Below are 22,606 nucleotides of genomic sequence, written 5' to 3'. Positions count from 1 at the left end.
CACTGCAGCCTTGAACTCCTACTCTCAAGCGATCCTTCTGCCTCAGCCTCCCGAGTAGCTAGGACTACAGGCACATACCATCAAGACTAGCAATTGAAAAAAAATGTTTGTAGAGATGCGGTCTTGCTTTGTTGCCCAGGTTGGTTTCAAACTCCTGGGCTCAAGCGATCCTCCCATCTCAGCCTCCAAAAGTGCTGAGATTACAGGCACATGAGCACCTATGTCCAGAGAGAATAGGCAGAATTTGAACCTAGGCTCTACAGTCTGTGCTGTTAGCCACTTTAATATGTCTCCAGCATTCTAACTGATTATACATATGTTTCTGCCATAAATAGGAGCCACAAAACTTAAACCTTTTCTGGTTTACTTAAATGTGTGACCTTAAGAAAATTATTGTATCATAACTTTCCCACTATTAAAATGTTTTTGGCCGGGCGCGGTGCCTCACGCCTGTAATTCCAGCACTTTGGGAGGCTGAGGCGGGCGGATCACAAGGTCAAGAGATTGAGACCATCCTGGCCAACATGGTAAAACCCCGTCTCCACTAAAATTACAAAAATTAGCTGGGTGTGGTGGCAAGCACCTCTAGTCCCAGCTACTCAGGAAGCTGAGGCAGGAGAAGCGCTTGAACCCTGGAGGTGGAAGTTGCAGTGAGCCGAGATCATGCCACTGTCCTCCAGCCTGGTGACAGAGCAAGACTCTGTCTCAAAAAAAAAAAAAAAAAAGTTTTCAAAGATAATCAATCGTAGACTAAATCTCTTATACATATTTGTAAATACTATTTAGGCCAAATCAACTGCTCTACCTAACCACTAATTTCACTCATTCAATCAACATTAAACACTGTTGGAAGTTAAAGTGAGTCAATTTATTCTCCTGTCTTCTCCAAATCCCACTGAAATGACCAAAGACTGGCCACTGAAATGGCCACTATAATATACCAAAGAAACTGTCTAGAAGATCTAGGTCCAGGATTTCAATATAATTTTAAAACAAAGGTTGGCAATTAATTTGAAAATGTGCTTTATATCAGAATTAAGAATGTAAAATAGTGTTATAGTCCTTTTGTTGGATAAACTAAGTTTCTTAAGAATATATATATGTAATTTATACAAAATTCTATAGCAGTATGAGAAAATGACAAGAATACCATCAACAAAGCAGAATCACTGAAGAGTTTCTTGAATCTGTACAAGAAAAAATAGGTTCACAGAAAAGGACTAAGTACCTCTGCAGCCTGTATCAATACAGTCAAAAGAAAGTCTTCTTCATTAGATAAGCTGATGGATTTTCTAAAAAAACTCAGTAAAACCCCAAGCTCAGAGAAACAGGAGCTGAGCACAGCAGAGGGCTGTTGGTAAAGACAATGGAAACTGACCACTGAGGATGGCTGATGATATCTGTACCCTGAACTTTTTCATCTGAGTATGAACTGCTTGAATGGCCAAGTTGGATATTTGCCACAACAGGCTCCTAGAGAGGAAGGGTAGAGCACAGTAGGAGGTGATGGATAAGAGATACAATATTTTAGCTAATTCTAGGCTAATAAAAAGAGAAAAAAAGCAGTGCCCAGCAACTTACAGAGGCAAAAAATAAGAGAAATAGCACAGCAGGGAAAACACATAATATACCCAACATCCCTGATAACTGTCAAGATAGTCACAAAAAAGGATAATTAAATCTTAAAGACAGCGTAGTCCACTTAAAGCCAACATCTTACTTAACTAATGGTGCAATTCTAAATGGTTACACCATAATAGCTACCTACTGAATGGCAAGAACTTCAGAAAGAGTCTTAGGTTTCCAGGATTAGTCCTGTATTAGCAACATGTCAACATAAAAGAGTTTGTCTTCTAATCCTAATCCACTAAATCTTATCCGGAGTAGGACTCTAAAAGGTGATTTAGTAGGCTGATATATGACTGTCTCCATTTGTTTTAACTAAGATTCTTTGCTATGGTTTCTTAAGTGACTCAGTTTTAAAAAATTTTAAACCCAAAGTATTTTGTCTACAGGATAAAAAAAAAAAAGAGAGTCTCATATTTTATGTTTCATCATAAGAAAATGAGTAAGACTATACCATAAATTATCTTATAGGCTACCTGTGACTATCAATCATCCTTTACATTTAGAACCCTTGACTGACACTTGGTTACTGTCTTAGTCCATTTGGGCTGCTATAAGAAAGGACCAGGTGGCTTAAAAGCAATTAAAATTCATTTCTTACATTTCTGGAGGCTGGAAATCTGAGATCAGGGTGCCAGCAAGGTCTGGTTCTGGTGAGGGTCTTCCAGGTTGCCAACTGGTAACTTCTCGTTGTATCTTCATATAGCAGAAAGCGGGCTAGGCCTCTTTTTAATCACCTCCCCAAATCCCCTCTGCCTAATACCACCATATTGGGGGTCAGGATTTCAACATGTGAATTTGGAAGGAGGGGCGCATTCAGTCCATGATAGTGACTAACCTCAACTAATGAGGTTAGGGTCATGGTTTACATACCTAGCCAGTTGGGGAAATCTACCCTAGGACTACAGATTACATCCATAACCCAGTTAGCAAATGTTGGCTAGTGTAGGAAGGTTGACAGGATGCTAGTAGCTTAGTACAATCTGTCATCACACTTGAAAAATCCCCAAATACACATTACCTTTGATATGTAGTACGGCACTTGTATACAAACATTTGGATAGGCTGTCTGATACTCTTAGTGCACTGAGCTGGAAGAAGGTAGCAATCCAAGTATCAGGGGCATGGTTACAATGTACATTGTGAAAGTGATACCGGCAGGGCCCGGGCAGTGGCTCACATGCCTGTAATTCCAGCACTTTGGGAGGTCAGGGTGGGAGAACTGCTTGAGTTCAGGAGTTCCAAACCAGCCTGGGCAACATAGCGAGACTATTTTTTTAATCAAAAAAAAAAAAAAAAAAAGTGATGTGGGCAGCCAGGGATAAAACAATGATATATCCTACTTTAAAAACATCAGATTGCTTTCAGTGACTGTATGGTGGGCAAATAATCAACTGCAATGTTTATGTTCTATGTATCAAATGTGTTAAGAGATTAATCCATTTAGTTGCTTAACCACAATAACAACAGTTACCGTGTGTGCCTGTACTGTGGTAGATGCTTCAGATACATTAACTTTAATTCTTACAACCACCCTTCACAGTAAGAAGTAGTATCCCCATTTATACATGAAAAAACTATAGCTCAGAGGCCAAGAAACATGCTCAAAGCCCCTCAGCTGGTAAACAGCAGAACCAGAATTTGAACTGAGTTCTGCCTTCTACCATATTTTTTTTTTTTTTTTTTTTTGAGACTGGGTCTCACTCTGTCACCCAGGCTGGAGTGCAGTGGTCCAGTCTCGGCTCAGTGCAACCTCTACCTCCCAGGCTCATGAGATCCGCCCACCTACGCATCCTGAGTAGCTGGGACTACAGGAACACGCCATCACACCAGGTTAATTTTCGTATTTTTTGTAGACACAGGGTTTCGTCATGTTGCCCAGGCTGGTCTTGAACTCCTTGAGCTCAAGTGATCTGCCCACCTCGGCCTCTCAGAGTGTTGGGACTACAGGTGTGAGCCCAGCCCCCATACTCTTTTAACTATAACTTTCTGAATAAAATACTTCCTAATAATTTAACATATCATATACACTCACTTCTGTTTTCAAGTAAGAGGATATTCATGAAGATGAAGAGGGGACAGGAACTATTTTTCAGTTGGGGGAAAATACAGAATAACAAAATTTAGGTAAATTTTCAAGCACAAACAAAACATCTATGGGAAAGCCAGAATTAGAACCCAGATTTCAATATATGTACTCAAGTTAAAAAGACTTAATCTGCACCTTATCATACTTAAATGTGCATACAAAATACTGTTTTTCTCCTTACTCTATCCAACCATAGAGGTCCCCTCAACAAATAGTAACCATTCTAGATCAGACTAATGGCCCTTCCCATGAGCTCCGATGAGGAACACTGAATTCAACCTCTTCCATTTCATCTTGCTTCCTCATGGGAGAGATTATTTACCCATTACAAGTTCCTCACCACCCCCTGCCCACCCCCACCATAGCAAACTACACATATCATATGCACAAGCATACACTCATACATATCTTCCTCAGCTCCACTGAGTTAACTCTACCTCAGGTTATTCCACTTCAGGAAACCTCTTATACATACATTCTCTGTAATTCCTCTGATAGGGCAATTTATCAGAAAACCCAAAACATGTTGATATATATAAGAAGAATCTCAGTGAACAACTATATCACATAGGAGGAATGTTGTAAGCTTTGAAGTCAAACTGATCAAGAATCAGAGAAGTAAGCTGCCCTTTCTTATTCCTTTTTATCTTTTGAAGATGCAAATAGTAAAGCAACTGTATTGCTTTCTACTATTTTGTTGCTGCAGAAGTATTTCAACTACAACATGGTCTTGTGGGCTAGCCTAGAAATCTAACTTCCATATTGATCCAGAGAATCAACAAAACAACCTATAAATTAAGTTTCATCTTATAAAGTCAGGAATGATTATATAGCAGCTGGACTTCATTTTCCAAATGAAAACCAACTGATACCTTTTTTTTTTTTTTTTTTTGGAGATGGAGTTTTAGCTCTTGTTGCCCAGGAGTGCAACAACAAGATCTCAGCTCACCACAACCTCCGCCTCCCAGGTTCAAGGGATTCTCCTGCCTCAGCCTCCTGAGTAGCTGGGATTACAGGCATGTGCCACCACACCTGGCTAATTTTGTATTTTTAGTAGAGACGGGGTTTCTCCATGTTGGTCAGGCTGGTCTTGAACTCCCGACATCAGCTGATCCGCCCTCCTCGGCCTCCCAAAGTGCTGAGATTACAGGCGTGAGCCACTGCACCCAGCCCCATCTGATACATTTTTTAAAAAATGAAGCCTGAATTCTATGGATATGCAGATAATTTGATATGTAGCAATTTAAGTATCATACTTGTGAAAATGAGATAAGACTGGGGTGCCAAATATTCCTGTCTTCTGAGCTCTAGTCCCTTTCTTCTTGCATATCCTACTCTCACCTCAAACAGAACATGTCTAAATCAACTCCTCAATTTTTTTTTTTTTTTTTTTTTTTTTTTTGAGACAGTCTCGCTCTGCCACCCAGGCTGGAGTGCAATAGCGTGATCATGGCTCAGTGCAACCTCCGCCTCCCAGGTTCACGCCATTCTCCTGCCTCAGCCTCCTGAGTAGCTGGGACTACAGGCGCCCGCCCCCATGCCCGGCTAACTTTTTGTATTTTTAGTAGAGACGGGGTTTCACTGTGTTAGCCAGGATGGTCTCAATATCTTGACCTCGTGATCCGCCCGCCTGGGCCTTCCAAAGTGCTGGGATTACAGGCGTGAGCCACTGCGTCAGGCCAACTCCTCACTTTTTACAATCACCTCACTCTCTAAATTCCCAATTTTATTCCCTAGCCCAGATTCAAAATCTCAGTGTTAACCATAACATTTCCTCTTTCCTGTCATGTGCAAGCTTAGACTAAATGCTGCCTAAGATACAAAGATCAATAAATCATATTCCCTGCTCTGAAAGAACTTAAAAAAATCTATACTAGAAAAAAAATTATACTAGAAAATAGGGCAAGTACCACACAAATAACCATGATACAAATATGCTACCATAAAAAATGTGCAAAGTGTTACCAAGGAGTAGAGGGGAATCACTTTAGGTAAGGGATCAAAAAAGGTTTCACGAAGATAGCAGCTGATATGCTCGGAAGATGGGTAGGATACTGATAAAACAGGGACTAGAGAGAGTGAGAGGGTCAAAGAATTACAGATGAGAATACAGACTGTACATAGGAAACAGAAAATAATGCAGAGGGGCTAGAATGTACATGCATGCAGGGAAAAAAAGCAGGATCTAAGGCCAGAAAGTATTATAAGTTGGAGTCAGACTGAAAATCCTTGAGTGTCTTTTGTTCTATGGAAGATGAAGTCACTGAAGGTTTCTGGTACAAGCACATGCAATGGTTAAGAGCCAGGATCCACTGAGTGACATTAGGCAAGTGACTTTTCTGTATTTTCATAGGGCTGTCTAAATAACAGCACTTACACAGGGGCGTTGTGGGGATCAATTAACACATGGAAAGTGTCTAGAAAAGAATCTGTCACAAAGTAAATGCTATACAAGTATTTATTATTCTATTTGTTCTTTAGAAAGATAAAATAAGTTGCAAAACACAGAAATGGACTGGAATAGAAATTTCACTGCCTTCTATCTTCCTTTACTCACGCCATTCCCTTTTCAAGAACAAGAACCACCCAAGTCTTCCTTATTACTCATTATTAAATGTATCATCTGTTAAATTCCACCTCCTCTCTGACTGCCTGATCATATGCATATGTTGGTACATACTCACAAGGTACAAGACATGCAAGATACAATTTTATCTTCCCAGGGTAGAGGGTACCTCAAGGACTTTTTCATTTGCTTAAACATAATCTCTGATTATTTCAGTACAGATTCCTTATAGACCACAAATACGTCAACAGCATTTGTTGCAAGACAGTCTAGAATGAAGTTCAAAGGCACAGGGAATATCTATGGGAAGATTTTTTAAATATTCATAGTAAATTAAAGATTTCTTTTATCAAAATTATGGTACTTTATAAATGAAATGGTCATATCTCTGTGATAGTCTAAGTGGCCTTAAAGATTTTTGTCTTTGGACGTCAGTGGCCTGATCAGCAGAACTGATCTGAACACGGCCTATTTTTGAAAAGAACTTCTATTATTATGGCTGAAATTAGACCCAACAATGTTCCAGGTAAACAACTTACTGTGACTATATTGCAATAATGAAATTTTGTTCTTCCTTTTTCTTACTTGACCCACCCAACTGCATTTTTTTCTACTCCTGTTTAATCTCTAACTATAGCAGTATATGGTCTCTAGTTGAACAGATCTATATTAAAAGTCAACAGCTGCCTTTTTGCTCAATATATACAACGGCAAGTGTCAAAATGCCAAATGTGACATTTTATTTATAGCCAAAGCTAGTATAATGAGACACACAAAAAAGTGCAGCCTTTTGCTAATTAAAAAAAAAAAAAAAAGGAGTGATTCAAAGATATGTCAGTTTGCTTCAAAAATGAATTGGAGTTACACACTGAAACTTCCCTTAAGCAAACTATACACGTTAGTTGGTACATACTCACAAATACATGTAAGTACCATTGATAGCAACACCCAAACCCAAATGCTCTTTATTTTGTCAACTCTAAAGCAATAAACCCCAAAGGAACATCACATTCTACTTGCTCACTGTGTATCTGGCAAGAATTCTCCTCCGTGTAATTTGCAGTTAACAAAAGAATGCACAGTAAAGTTTACAAACACAGTATATTTAAGTGAAATACACAGTAAGGGTATACTATTGAAAAATGATTTTAATCCAGGTACCTATTTTTAGGTATCCTGATATTCAAAGATCTTCAGGTTTCCTCATGGCTCTTATCTAAGCCTCTTTAGGATTTCTACAACAGCTTTCCCAACATTACTTTTCAGTTTGTAGTCGATCAAGGATGAAAAACTGCTACTTTCAATCTGTTGTTATCAATTGGATCACGTTTTCTAATTATAAAGCCTCTAGCTGCTTAGTTGGGCAAGGAATTCTAGAAAGCACTGGGAAAAAAATGTGTAGTTTCAGAACTTGAAAATACAACATCCTGACAACCAAGGTAAGGCTGTAAATATGAAATTTATACCTATATTCTTGTCACTGCTGTCACTGTACAACCTAATTTGCTGGGTCTCTTAGAGAAGCATATCGAACACGGTCACTATGTAAATAATTATGCATTCGGGCTCATGAACAAGTTCTTATTTATAATTCAACGGTAACAATTTCATAAACAGGAACACTTCATTACATGTCTAAATTTCCCCTATAAGATTATGCAATATGGCCCACTGCCTAAGTATGCATTGAAATGGGTTATGGAAAAAATGAACTCATAGTTGCATTACAGAAGCTAGTAACTAGAAAAAAATTTATTCCATAAACTAAATCTTCAGTGATACTGCTTGCCAGGTTTCTATAAAGAACCAACTATCTCATATATTTCAAACTTATTTTCACACTTCGAGGTGAGAAAAATTGACTTGATACTCCAACTGTACTACCAGCTCTTAAATTCCTTTAAAAATAACTTCTGAACTAAATGATCTTAACAATACACTGTGGTTAATACTCTTTAACCCACAGGAGAACAAAGTTGGAGTCTACACCTACATAACTATTAGAAGTGCTGAAAGAGGTATTAATCAGGTCTAAATGATATAATTTTTATTAATAAAAACCCTCAACTGCAACTTGTCTAAGATCAATTACATGGCTCATAAATAGTGGGACTGGGACTCGGCTACACGTCGGTTTGCCCCAAAGCCTGTGTAACATTTCCACTATGCTAGGCTGTCTTTCATTTAGAAAACCTCTTCAATCTGTTCCAGCAACATCTAAACACAAGTACTCCTTGGTTTTGGTAGTTACATGTGTCCCATAAGTGTATATTACCACAACAACTGACTATGCAATCTCTCTTCCCAGATTGGACCCAGCTGGGTTCACAAACATTCAAATATAGACACACCATGTTGCCTTAAATCTCTTTCTGGAACAAGGCAGCGTATAAGTAAATAAATAAGACAGACAGTACAAAAGGGAAACACTAAAAAATCCAGATGTTTTGATCTTTTACATAATAAATGACTAACATTTGAGCATTTACTATGTATTGGACAATGTGCTAGTCTATTATATGCCACATTTTATTTCCTCACAACTATCCTTTGAGGTAAATATATTGTCTCCATTTTATAACTGAAAAATCAAATTATATGCCCCAAATCATAAAGCTAATAAAAAGGGAATCCAAGAATCAAATTGAGATACGCCTGACTCCAAATCCTACAGAACCATTTTACTATACTGCAACTCCAACACAAACTCAGTATTTACCAGGAAAGGGATTAAACAATGATATTTTTGGTCACACTAAGCAGAACAGTGGAGAACTGATATATGTAATTATTACTATGCAAAATTTGAAAGCAGCCAAATAAGGAAGGACTCAGTAAGTATGGCCAATCTAACAAATGCATCAGCAGTCTTTACTCTAATTTTTTTCTTCTGAATTTCCTTCTTTTAGTGATTTCCATTTACTCATGTCTGCTGTTCATGTTCTTAATCCTAAATTCCCCTTCTCCAAAAACATTTAGGCTTATTTATACTCTTAATTCTGAAGTGGTTTCATCTCTGTTGGTAATGGTAAAAGAGACGATGTTTGGAACTAAGGTTGTAAAGGAAATATAAATGCTTTGTTCAGGAGATCTAACTTACTATTGGAAAATCTGGTCTACCCTGGGAATTCACAGTGTCATAAATGATCTCAAGCTTTAAGCATGTCCTACGACTACTGTAAAAAGACCAGTTTTTGAATTTTTATTGATAATTATTACTTGATAAGCTGAAATAAACTACACTGATAATGTCACTTTTTTAAAAACCACATTTAAAAAACGTCTTTAATCACTTTATCTTCATAGCCTTTTATGCTTGGAAGTAAAAAACTGAGTGGTCCAAATGTCCACCAACTGATGACTGGCTAAATAAATGTGGTCTATCCATATAATGGAATACTTGGCAATAAAAAAGAAATACATAGCCAAGTGTGGTAGCATGCATCTATAGTCCCAGCTACTTGGGAGGCTGAGGCTGGAGGATTGCTTGAGCCCAGGAGTTTGAGTCCAGCCTGGGTAACATAGCAAGATCCTGTCTCTTAAAGAAAAAAAAAAAGCCATAACATGGAAGAACTTTGAAAATATTATGCTAAGTTTAAGAAGCCAGTCACAAAGGATCACATAGATTCTATGATTGGAAATGTTCAGAATAGGCCAATCAACAGATAGAAAGCATATTAGGGGTTGCCTAGAAGGATGAGACACCTCTAAGCCTGGTCTTGGAGTAATGAAATGTTCTAAAATGGACTATGGTGATGGTAGCACACAACTTTATGAAGATACTAAAAGCCACTGATTTGTATACTTTATTTGTATACTTTAAATGGATGAATATTATTATGTGAATTACATCTCAATAAAGCTATTTAAAAAATTTACTGGAAATAGGCTCAAAAGGCCAATGAAGAAATATTATTAATGCTTTTTAAATTCAAGGAGAACACAATCTCAAACTTTTTGCCCTTTTAGGTAACCAAATCCCATCCTTCTCTATAAATCATGTCCAAAGTGATTAATAAAATGAAGTTTGAGACAGGTTTGTTTAACAACTGATGTTACAGAGTTCTTTCATGTCAAAGCACCTTTGTGATCACTGAAGTTGTCATAGTTCCAGGGAAAGGACTTACGATTTAATAATTTTCTATTACTTAATGAACAGGTCTGCTTAAGCAACTTGTAATTTTAATGTTTTAAACTTAGGATCCCCAATGCATAGGCCGGAATCTACCTGTAGATCTTGGACCCTTATGAGATAGATGTCAAGCTCCACAGTCCCTTATCTGAGGCTTACCAGAGTTTCCTATGAAGTAGGAGGTAGCAGAATAGGAAATGACACCCCTCACCAAGTCTTCCACTTCCCTGAATACCTGCCAATCTTTAGACCTGAGGAAAATGAAAACTCTTCCTCACAAAATGTCAGACATATAGCGGGTTTTAAACAGGTAAGTCTTGCTCCTTATTCCCGATTTTACTACCCATGAGCAATGGAGACCAGAGGGAGAGGACAGAATCCTGTTAGCATAATACTTTTAGCTTATTGTGTCTCCTAACTCAATCCTTGTCAGGTAACGAGGAGTGACTTCACGTGACTGGTAGTTTAGGAGAAAATACTGGGCATATGTGATCCAACATTTTGCCTTTGGAAGCACTCATCTCTCCTCTGTCATGCTGGAAGTGTTGTAGGGGCAGGTCCCCTAGTTCTGTCTGGGACTGGATAGTTAAGTCTGCTCAATTTTGAGGTCCAGGAGTAGGAAGTCACTTGCCCCCAAATGTAAGTGACATTCTCCAATATCCTCTTTCTTAGTAATAAAATAATATTTTAGCCCCTAAATACCTTATTTCTTTTTTGCCCCTCAACTAGTTCAGAATACAAACAGGGAAGAACATGTCAGTTTTTGAGACCTCCCTAAACAGTAACATCCCATCCAGACAATTTTAAAAACAAGAATGAAAATATCTTCAGAAATGAATACACTAACCTTAACTTCATTATGACAAACTATAACATGAATATGATAACCACTTTAGGGAAATTTTGATGAGACATAAGGGAGAATTCTTTCAGCTACTCGAAGGAGACTTTTGGGGAACATCTGGAAATCTTCATAAAGAACATAAGGCAAATCCATCTAGGATGATTAGGATTACGGTCACTGAAATCCTTGCTGTGAGGGGATAATGCCTCCCTCACTAAAGGGATCTGTAGACCATTTATATTTAGAGAAGCAGCTTTACTTAACTGTTTATCTTGTTAAAATTAACTAACACTAATTCCCGCACCCCCAACAAAAAGTCTCTTCAGGGGTGAGAAGAGAGTGACAGTGAAATTAAGAAGCTTGTACAAAGCAAAGACTATCACTTTAAGACTGAAACCCAAGTCTCCTTCTTTCCCTCTTCTGTAATCTGGGAAAACCTCCAGCCACTGAAGAATTTTAATTCCACTTAAGATAAGTAAAAGGTGTGCATAAATAACATATAGGTAATACTTCAGTGAAGAATTTTCTTCAATGGAGTCTTTGCAGCACTGAAACTCAAATCTCACATGCAAAGCACTGCCATGAGGGGGGAAATGTGAAAATGACTATTTTACATTGGCCAAATATAAACATCCTAAGGAATCAGATCAAGTAATGGATGTCAAAGTGCTTCAAAAACTATGAGGCATTATATAAAATCAAAGATACTGCTATTGATATTGAGTTCCAGTAACCAGCAGAAATTTGACCTTAGCATAGCAGAATTATGTAATTTTGTCACTGTATTCATCTACCATTTAATATTTTTGGTTACACTAGCAGAAAGAGTCTTCATTAGAGTGTGTTCCCCCATACATATATAATATGATGTTTCAGATCTTCAAAAGTTTGTGCATAATCCACAAGCCATTACAACAAGCAGATGAAATGTTAATCACACAGGTGAAAATGAAAGGCGTGTACTTTCTCTGTATCTAGACCAAGACAATAAAAACATGAAAAACTCTGCTGTCCAAAGTATGGTCCATAATCTTATAGTAACATAGTTTATCAACAGGGATTTTAGGAAGTTACTCTTCCTCTTTTTTTTTTTTTTCCTATGTCCTTCTATGTAGTTCAAGCAGAAGCTGAGGACAGAGATTAGAATATGGAGATGAGAGACTGGAAGAGGAAGAACAGCATGGAAGTGGCAAAGAAAGTCCAAAGCCAAGAGGGCCATATATTTAACTTGTTCTAAGCACGGCTGTACTATCCTTAATGTTTCCTTATTTCCTAGAGCATCTAATAGAGAAAACGTCATTTCTCACAGTTCTGGGCTTTCATTTCAAAACTGGATTCTGACACCTGTTCTTATAAACTAGAACAGCAATATAACAATATGTAATTTTTATTGAGCATTTACTGTGTGTCAGGTACTGTTCTAAATGTTTTACATGGGTTAACTCAGTTAATTACCACAATATCCAAATGAGATGGGTACTTTTATTATCCCTAAGGCTAAAGAACCTGCCCTAAAGCTACAGAGCTATGAAGTGATGAAGTCTAGACTTGAATTCTCAAACTTTCCCTTAGTAGTTCACCGCAGTGGTTTTCAAGTTACATTCTGCAGACTCTTTCAGCTCCAAAAGTTCTGTTTCTAAAATACATTTTACCCTGTTTAAAAACTGCAATGAAAACATCATGATCAAAACTAGAGACTGAATATAATACACCAAAGGGAACCAACACGTTAACTTTTTGTTGCTGGGTTAAGTCACTTTTGTGCAGCTCTTGAAATAAAGCTAGACCAGTCACCACTGAGATCTTATTTGAACTTCTTGTAAATGTTTCATTGATTTGGAAGGTGTAACTCAGCACTTTTTTTTTTTTTTTTAACTCAAGACTACATCTGCCTGCTCAGGTGAGGGTGAGACTGTACAGCATACAAGCTCAAGCATAACAGTAAACAAAGGAACATACTATCCCATGCGTTTTACGTTTCGGGGGGCTTACTGCCTGACATGTAAGGTAAGAAATACATGCTAGATAAGAATTTTAAAAATTTCCTATGTTCCTACTATCTCTTATTCCTCTTTCTAGCCATAATATTTAACGGAATGGTATCCTGAGATGGCAAGGGAAGCTTTTAGAAAAAAAGAATCACTTCCTCCATCCCACATCAGCCACATATTGTCACTGTTACGCTCTGGATCTTGTGCCTACGATCCCCTGTCATTCCACTTTGCTGTATTGATCATTCCCACTCTGACTGGTCTTCAATTTTATTGGGCCCCCTAATCTACTGGCCATGTACCATCTGCTATTTGACTGACCAATCCATTAGTTTTTATTCACTTTCACTCTTTATCCAGCTGATACTCCATAAGCCATCATTACAATACTTTGGCCACTATCCTAAATACTTTGGCTGCTCTGTCATTTTGTTGCAACGTATCTGGCAAACCCTAACCTTGAATGAAGCCTTCACATTATTCTTTATTATTCATTATTGTATATGAGGCTTTCACATTATTCTTGATGTTTCCTTATTTCCAAGAACACTTGGAAAATTCACGTACCTCAGTACCAAAGTGACTGAGCACTACTAGAAAAGGTCAAGAGGGCAGATGGGTTATCACACTATATGTTCATGACCATCAACTTCCACGACGCATCAGTGCTGCTTAGAGAATCCTACTTATCACCGTTGGCAAGCTTTCTCTGCAATTATTTTTTTTCTAACAGTTTATATTTCCTCAGACTTTGGACATTCATCGCTCCCATCTCCGTGGCAACTCACAGCCAATTTTGCCTCCAAATTTGAAAGAGTTATACTCATTCTATCCTTACTTTCTTCGGAATACAAGAGGAGTCTGCCCTTTTTTTTTTGTTTTTTGATGGAGTACCACTCTGTCGCCCAGGTTGGAGTGCAGTGGCACAATCTCGGCTCACTGCAACCTCCACCTCCCAGGTTCAAGTGGTTTTTTTGGCCTCAGCTTCCCGAGTAGCTGGGATGACAGGCGTGCACCACCGCGCCCGGCTAATTGTTTTGTATTTTTAGTAGAGACAGGGTTTCGCCATGTTGGCCAGGATGGTCTCAAACTCCTGTCCTCAGGTGATCCGCCCGTCTTGGCCTCCTAAAGTGCTGGGATTACAGGCATGAGCCACCATGCCTGGCTATGCCCTTTTCCATCTTTGGAATGTTTTGCTATCACTTATCTTTCTTCTCTTTCATATGTAACAATTCTTCTCTTTCAACTATATCTTTTGCATGAACATTTAGTCTGTTTTATCTATTGGGATTCTATCTAAAACTTCTTTGTAGAAAGGTTCTTTCTGCTAGAGCACTGAAACCCCTTTTCCCCTAAGTAAAGCCTGAAAGTCAGTCTCATAAAAGGAGTCAATCCACATATAAGTAGGATAAAAACATCAACAGGTCATGAACTGGATGTCACACATGTAACCGTGTTAAGCTGTCGGGCAGCAACAATATTTTCGTAAACAAAGCCCATAGTACCACCAAATTCGAAACCATCCTGATTCTTTCTTCGTATATTTTACAATTAAGAGTTCTGCTAAAACTCTACAGGCAAGAAAAGTAGCAGAATTTTTAGAGTGTTATTTTAATAACCAGTGAATCTGACAGCATGATTTTGTGTTACTAGGTCTACATCGGGGGAGAGGAGGGAGGGAGGAGGAAGCAACAAATGTCCCAGCTACCACTCTTTTTCTAAGAACTAAAAATATTGCAGGATAAATACAGAACCATAAGTAATACTTAAAAAGTAAGTTTTGACAGCACAGTGATGCTTTTTTTTTTGAGACAGAGTCTCGCTCTGTCGCCCAGGCTGGAGTGCAGTGGCGCGATCTCAGCTCACTGCAACCTCCGCCTCCCCGGTTCAAGCGATTCTCCTGCCTCAGCCTCCTGAGTAGCTGGGATTACAGGTGCGTGCCACATGCTCGGCTAATTTTTTTTTTTTTTTTTTGTATTTTCAGTAGAGAGGAGGTTTCGCCATGTTGGTCAGGGTAGTCTCGAACTCCTAACCTCCTGATCCCCCCGCCTCGGCCTCCCAAAGTGCGTGAGCCACCGCGTCCGGCCACATTTTTACAAGAAATTATCCACGTAGGGAGCTTGACATTCCCAACCCTCCAATAGTTCCTTCACCTGCACTGAACAAGCAGTTAAAAAACAAGACCATTCCTTAAATCGGAGCAGCTCTCCTGACAGCTGTTTACATTAATTAAGGTTTGGTCTCACAGGTCTGGGAGAGGGGGAGAAAGAGAGGCGGAAGAGCGGAGGAAGGAGAGGTAGCAGGGAAAGAAGTGGCCCAAGCTGAGAAAAATCTTGGAAGCGCATTCACCTGGGGTACCCTTCAGAAAGATGCCCGCCTCTTTCCCGAGGGCACCACCTTGCCTCTCCCGCCCACAGCTCCGTGGTGTTACAGCAAGCACTGCTCTCGCTGCCGGGCTGTCTGCAACTCTGATGTGTTATTTAATTTTGTAACTACTATTAAGATCTCTCCAGCGTTTTTGTGATGCGCTGGAATGAAAGACGCTCCATAAAATGAGGTTTATTATTAGTAGTATTATAGCTCCCGGGCCTAAAATAAAGCAAAATTATAACCACATACACACTTCAAAGGGAAAATCCGAAGCCACAAGCGTCTCAAACACTGCCAAGCGGGCAGAAGATGGGCGGGGGCGGGGGTGTAGAGGGGCTCCAATCCGGCGCCCCCCACTCCCACCAATCCCACCAGCTCTTCCAACACCTACCATTCACCCTGCCTGGTGGGGTCAGCGCCCACAGCCCGGGCTCAGCCCCGGCCGCAGCTTCCTCTGGTGGTAGAAGGTCTGGAGTCGGACCTGACCCCTCTCGGCCTCCTCTCGCCCACCAGCTCTCTAGTGGCTCCCGCACTGCCCCGCAGGCTGCCTCACTCCCAGCCCCAGCCTCTCCGCCTGGTTTCTAATTTCCTTGCAGGAGCCTCACTTTCCTCCCGTCTGCCACCTTGACTTTTTTTTTTTTTTTTAATCCAGAACGAAGCTGGTTCCTCTGCGATCCCTCACATGGGAGGGCTGCTCCCCTCCTCCCCGGTCCGGGACTCGCCAGCCTAGCCCAGGTCTCCTCGGCCACTTTTCACCCAGCCTGGGGCGCCTCTCCCCTGAGTCCGGGGGTCCCGCTGGCGCCCGGCGGTTTCCTCTTCTCTATCCCCTTCCTCCGGGGCCCGGGTCTCCCCTCCGCCCCAGGTCTCCTCAGGCTAGCCCCCGGCCGGGACCCTCCACCCCGTCCTCCCCTCAGTCCGGGTCTCCCCTGCCTCGCGTCGCCCTCAGCCAATCCCCCGCCCGGCCCCGCGCGCCTGCCGCTCACCCGCAGACTCCCCGGTGTTGATCCAGTCCGGGTTGGCGATGCTGGCGATGGCGAAGATATCGGCAGCCAGAAAGAGACATCCTGAGATGATGGTCAGTTTATCCATCTCCCCGCCCCGCTCCCCCCACCCCCCGAGCCCCGGACAGGCAGCGGCCTCACGCCTCCCGCCCCATGGGCCGCCGCCGGGGCCCGGAGTCCCCGCGCCGCTGCCTCGCGCCCACTCGGCCCCCGCGCGCCGCTCGCGCCCTCCGCGCGCCCGGGACCAGCAGCCGCGGCGCGGCCCGCACAGACGGAACCGCCGCCCGCCCCGGAACTGCTCGGCCCGCCCGCCCCTCACCCGGAAGCGAAGCCTGGGCGCTGGCGAGGCCGGTGCCGGCTCCCCGGCAGCCGCACGCTCGCTTCGTCCTCCAGGTTCGGCCGGCCGCCCTGGGCCCCTCCCCGCACTGCCCGCTTCGACGTTCTGGACCCGGACCCGACCGGCCCGGCTCCGGTCCCTGCCCAGGTCCCGGTCTCTTCCGGCAAGCCACACCACCTCTTGGCTTTCTGCCCACTCATAAGATTGTTGTCGTTGTTGATGACTGGGCACAGGCTGCGGCCGCTCCTGAGCCCCTCAGAAGCAAAACTCGAATGAGAGTGGGGAGCCGCCCGTCTTCCAGCAGGAGGCGGGCCCCGACTCCCGCCGAGCGACTCCGGGCCCCGCGCGGTCCCTGTCACCTTGTATTCTCATTGCCCTTTCCGCGGCTGTCAGCTCACAGGATTGCCCCATTTAGAAAATAGCTCTCGACACCCCCTCTGCGTCAGGCGCTGTAGGTGCAGAGGTACTGGAGTGGACAGAGGCAAGGCGCCCGCTCTCGGGGAGCTCATGTTCTGGTGGGAAGAGACAGAAACACATTAAGAACCTGTCTGCAAAATAAAGATAATTTCAGGTGCAGATCCCTGAATTCAATGGAGGTCAGTGTGATGGGAGTCGGGGCGATACCTGCGATAAGGAAGGATGCATTTCCGCTGAGACCATCATGCTCATAAAGACCTGCACTTTGAAGACCTGGCGCAGGACCAGACAGAGGAAACAGCCAGTGCAAAGATCATTAGGGGAGGGGGGCAGAAAGAGATCAGCGCGTCCAGGGTATTGCAAAATGGCATGTGTGGCAGGAGAGTAGTATGACAAGAGGTAGGCAGAGGCCAGGTGTAGGACTTTGGGGGCCTTGGATTTTGTTCTGAGTGCAATGAGAAGGCAGTGGAGGGTGTTTGCAGGAGAATCCCATGATCTTACTTCATCTGTGAAGATCGATAGTGTAGCTTGTATGGGGGAGAGGCAAAGATGTCAACAGGGACGCCAGTTAAGCGGCCAAGTAGTCCTCGAGAGAGAAGTGTAGCTTTGGCTAGGTTGAGAGTAGTGAAGATGGAGAGGAATGGACAGATTTGGATGTTCTGTGGATAGAGAGAAGGACCTGCTGATAATGGGGAAGGAGTTGAAAGAGAACTCAAGAATAAGCTTTTGACCTGAGCAACCTGGTGTTATGATCCTGTTTACTGAGTTGTGTGTCCACCGTCTTAAGTTGGATGAATAAACAGGAAAAATAAGGCATTTGCATAATTTGTCAGCAAATTATGCTGTGATGGAGTTTTCTTTTCTTCCACAGCTCATGGGCCGAATCACCACTAACCCTGAAGTTGGATTCAGCTCTCCCTAATGGTACTCTGTGCAGCAAATGGAGATGAAACACTCATTTTCTCCTTAAATGCCACGTAGGTCGTCTCTAGAAAGACCTAGAAGAGTGACATCTGTCTCTATTTTTGGAATGCTTACATGTCCACAAAATTCAGAAGGTTTCAAATTCCACCAAATCCAACAGCCTTGCAGAAATGTGCACAGAGTTATCAGTGTCACTACATAGCTTGGAGAAGGAAGGGTTTGATTGCTGGTCTATATTGACTTTTCTGTCCAAACATTGGTCTCTTGGGGGAAAGGATTTTTTTTGTTAATATACAATTTATTTTTCCTCTGCCACAGAAATTAACACAAGATAATACATATACTCCAAGGATCCAGATATAATCCTTATCACATTACTGCAATAGTCTTCAGTTTCTTTTTTCTTTTCTTCTTTTTTTTTTTTTTAATAAGTTCTGAAGAAGTTTAATTGAGTCATATTCTTGGCTTCTTGTTGGGATTTTCTATTGCCCAGTGATAGAAGAAACTGTAACTATACAGGACTAAATTCCCAGATAATATCCACTGATGTTTTCTGCTGGCCAGCTTAAAAGAATCCTAGGGCTGAATGTTAGGACAGTTTGCACCTATTCTAACTCCAGCTGAACAGAATGATGATGATTGGGTTCTTGTGTTTACAATAAATACAAGTAGCCAAGCATGGTGGTTTGCACCTATAATCCCAGCTACTCAGGAAGCTGAGGTGGGAGGATTGCTTGAGTCCGGGAGTTCAAGAGCAGCCTGGACAACATAGTGAGACCCCTGTCTCTAATAAATAAAATAAATAAATAATACAGTTCTTCCTTTTACCCTCTACAAATGGTTCTGGGTCTAAGATTAAAGCACAAGAACAACCAGTATTGAGTTAAAAGAATTTAAAACATTTTTATCATATTAATGGCTGCACATCAGTACAGAGAATAGTTACCTATCCCATCCCTTCCTGCCATCCAGAATGGGAGGTGGGATTGGCAGGGGCCAAACTGTTTACAGATTTCCCATTAATCCATGTTTTTATCCCTATATCTCTTTTCTTTCTTTCTTTCTTTTCTTTTTTTTTTTTTTTTTAAGAGATATGGTCTATGTTGCCCAGGCTGGATTTGAACTCCTGGCCTTAAGTGATCCTCCCACCTTAGCCTCCCAAGTAGCTGGGACTACAGGCCCACACCACCGTGCCTGGCTGGTGTTTCAAAGTCCCCAGTCTCTGAGATCTGCGGGACAGATCAGTTCCCTTCTCTGTATCTCAGTCTAGATTTTAGTAGAGGCAAACTCTAAGGGTTTGGGAGAGGTGATGTAGTGAAGCAGAGAGAATCCATAACTATGTTCTAGTTCCTGCCCTGCTACTTACTTGACCTTGGGAAAGCCATGTTACCTCTCTGGGCCTTTTTCCCCCATCTGGCCTAACAAGACTCCTGGACTCAGTGACAGAAGCATCCCATCCTCTCACCCACCCCTAAGGAGAGCAGCTGGGACTTTTCAGAAATGAGCCACAAGACTCCTTATGGCAGAAAGCCTTGGGGACCCAGAAGAACATAGAACGCTTCCAGGAGGGAGCTATGCTGTGCAGCCCGAAGTCATAAATAGCCATTCTGCAGCTGTTAAAGGGCCGTGAGCATGGCATGCTTTATTGTGATGGATGATAGGCCTTGGCCAGAAGAGGCTGAATCCAGATGGGACCGCATGCAAAGCTGTGGAAGGGACTGTGTGATCACTCTTCTCTTTAAGGAGTATCTTCAGCCTGACAATAAACACACTGTCTCCCTAGGGGTTAGGTTTACCACGTGGGCCAAGAGCATGGTGGATGCACCACACGTGTGTACCTGAGGTTTCTGGGGTTAGAGAAGACACAAGAAACTAAATCCAGAGTTAGCAGCTTGCGCCTGGGCTCAAATCTCAGTTGGTTTCATGGATTGGTTCCCTTTGAGCTGACTCAGAAATGCGATTATTGATTAGTGTGCAGGAAGTTTATTAGAGAGCCTTTGAGAATCAAGTCCTATGGGAAAAGGGAAGCAGGGGTGGGAAGAGGGAGAAGTCAGTCTGTGCTGCAGTCATGGGAGGCTTTGGCAGACCCCCAGGGGAGCTCTGAAACTGGGATAGCTGCTCTGAGTTGGCCTGAGTTGGACTAAAGGGGCCAAGCCTTTTCATCCCTGCACTGACCTGCCATGAAGCTTGGAGGGCAGCTCTCTTTGGACAAATACAATTCCTCAAGAGGGCTGACAGCTGAGATCTGTCAACCTACCACCCTCCCAGTAGCTGGGGAATAGTACTTCAGTCCTGACTGAGGCAGTGTAGTGCAGCATTTGCAATAGTGCCCACACGGTGCTGTGCCTCTCATTTGCTACTTAAGTTTGGAGAGCAGCATTTTCAGGACCCTGGGGCATCTTCTCCTGTGGGAAATGTATAGGGGAGGGTTAGTGGGAATTATAGCTCCTGCCGCTGCTACAGCTCATCTAGAGGCGTAACTAACATACCCTTCAGTCCCCTCTTCTATCCATCCTAGAAACCTCTCTCCCTCTGCCAGCATCTTAGATGATCTAGGTGGCCTACATGATGGGGTGGCCTAGACCTCCATCCCTAGAGAGCTTGAGCACCTAGTTGCTGGGCACTTCTCAGGCAGTGGTTGCTGTATTTGTCCATTTACTGTCCAAATAGGGCAAAGGAGTACTAAGAGACACCTAAATAGATCATGTAGGTGCCCAATGTTCCTCCCTGCCCCGATGTGAAGTCTCAGCCTGATTCCTTCCTGGTGATTGAATACTCTTGTCTGCTTCCTCCCCCTGGTAAACCATCTTAGAGTTTCCCTCTGCCAGAGGCTAGCTATGCTCCTCCTGTACCAGGGATGGGCTCCTCATTATTACCTGGGTATTAAGTGATCCATCCTAGCATCTACTCTTTGGAAGAAGGAATAAAGCAGGGGCCGGGCATGGTGGCTCATGCCTGTAATCCCAGCACTTTGGGAGGCTGAGGTGGGCAGATCACCTGAGGTCAGGAGTTTGAGACCAGCCTGGTCAACATGGTGAAACCCCTGTCTGTATTAAAAATACAAAAATTAGCCAGGCATGGCAGTGGGTGCCTGTAATCCCAGCTACTCAGGAGGCTGAGGCACGAGAATTGCCTGAACCTGGGAGATGGAGGTTGTAGTGAGCTGAGATCACTCCACTGCACTCCACCCTAGGCAACAGAGTGAGACTGTCTCAAATAATAAATAAATAAAAATAAAAATAAAAAAGGAATGAAGCAGGACAGGGCAGAGGGAAAAGTCAGGCTGCAGTGGACCACGTGGAGAGCTCTGAACCTGGGATGGCCCTGCATTGACCAGTCACTAGTTGCTAGTTGATCTGGGAAGGTGAGATCTTGGGCAAGCGGTTCTTTTCAGCCAGTAGTAGTAGTGAAGGTGGGAGGTATAAGTCCTACAGCCCTGAAGGGGGATCTGGGCAGGACATTACCCATGACAGTTTGTTTCCTGCTGTTCCACCAATCAACATGACCTTGGCTCACTTGGCTTGATGGAGTGTAGAGACCTCTGCTGTAAAGACACTTTTCAGCCTGGGGTGGAGGAAGGATTAAAGGGAAGCCAGGCACTGATGTGCTCCATCACAGAACCATATATGCTGATGGGCTCTAGTCCCACAAACTCTCACCCTTCCCCTGCTGGTAGAAAGATGGAGGAAAAGGATGTATTTTATGATAGAATTAAGTTGGTATCTATGTAGACCCCTGCCAGACTATTTGGAAGAGGAAAGGTGACCTGTTACAAGAAGCCACCCACAGGAGACTTGAGGTGGAGAACAGCTCTTTGTATTGGTCTCCGCGACACAGGATTTTTCTAATGAAAAATCTGCCCTGGCGCTCATGCATGTAATCCCAGCACTTTGGGAAGCCAAGGCGGGTGGATCACCTGAGCTCAGGAGTTGGAGACCAGCCTGGCCAACATGGCAAAACCCTGTCTCTACTAAAAATACAAAAATTAGCCAGGCGTGGTGACACAGGCTTGTGGTCCCAGCTACTCTGGAGGCTGAGGTGGAAGGATTGCTTGGGCCTGGAAGGCAGAGGTTGCAGTGAGCTGAGATTTCATCACTGTACTCCAGCCTGGGTGACAGAATGAGACCCCATCTCAAAAAAAAAAAAAAAAAAAAAAAAAAAGAATCTAAAAAGGAATCTGCCCTGGCTTATTGTCCGTGTAGAGCAACAGAAACAACAGGATAAGCTTGGACATAACCAGATCTCCCATGGAAATCTTTGCACAGTGCCTGACACCTAATCGGTGCTTAATGACTCTTGTTGAAGGGAT

The 22,606-nt window shown here is 42.6% G+C and overlaps 1 protein-coding gene across 2 annotated transcripts in view; it reads right to left on the bottom strand.

Moving 5' to 3' along the window:
* The window catches only part of MOSMO (modulator of smoothened), an 85,911-nt gene extending 69,013 nt beyond the window's left edge, over positions 1 to 16,898 (bottom strand). Inside the window, exon 1 of one of the 2 annotated variants that reach the window (XM_077983501.1) lies at positions 16,602 to 16,898. In XM_077983501.1, the coding sequence (XP_077839627.1) occupies positions 16,602 to 16,707 (106 nt within the window). In that variant the 5' untranslated portion in view covers positions 16,708 to 16,898. The remainder of the gene's footprint in view (positions 1 to 16,601) is intronic. The other variant, NM_001260737.2, reaches the window with a different exon arrangement.
* Between the last annotated feature and the right edge of the window lie 5,708 nt (positions 16,899 to 22,606).

Source organism: Macaca mulatta, chromosome 20 (genome assembly GCF_049350105.2).
Source record: "Macaca mulatta isolate MMU2019108-1 chromosome 20, T2T-MMU8v2.0, whole genome shotgun sequence".
Taxonomy (NCBI): domain Eukaryota; kingdom Metazoa; phylum Chordata; class Mammalia; order Primates; family Cercopithecidae; genus Macaca; species Macaca mulatta.
The sequence above is the reverse complement of the archived record's forward strand: the minus strand, read 5'-3'. Positions and strand labels throughout refer to the sequence as shown.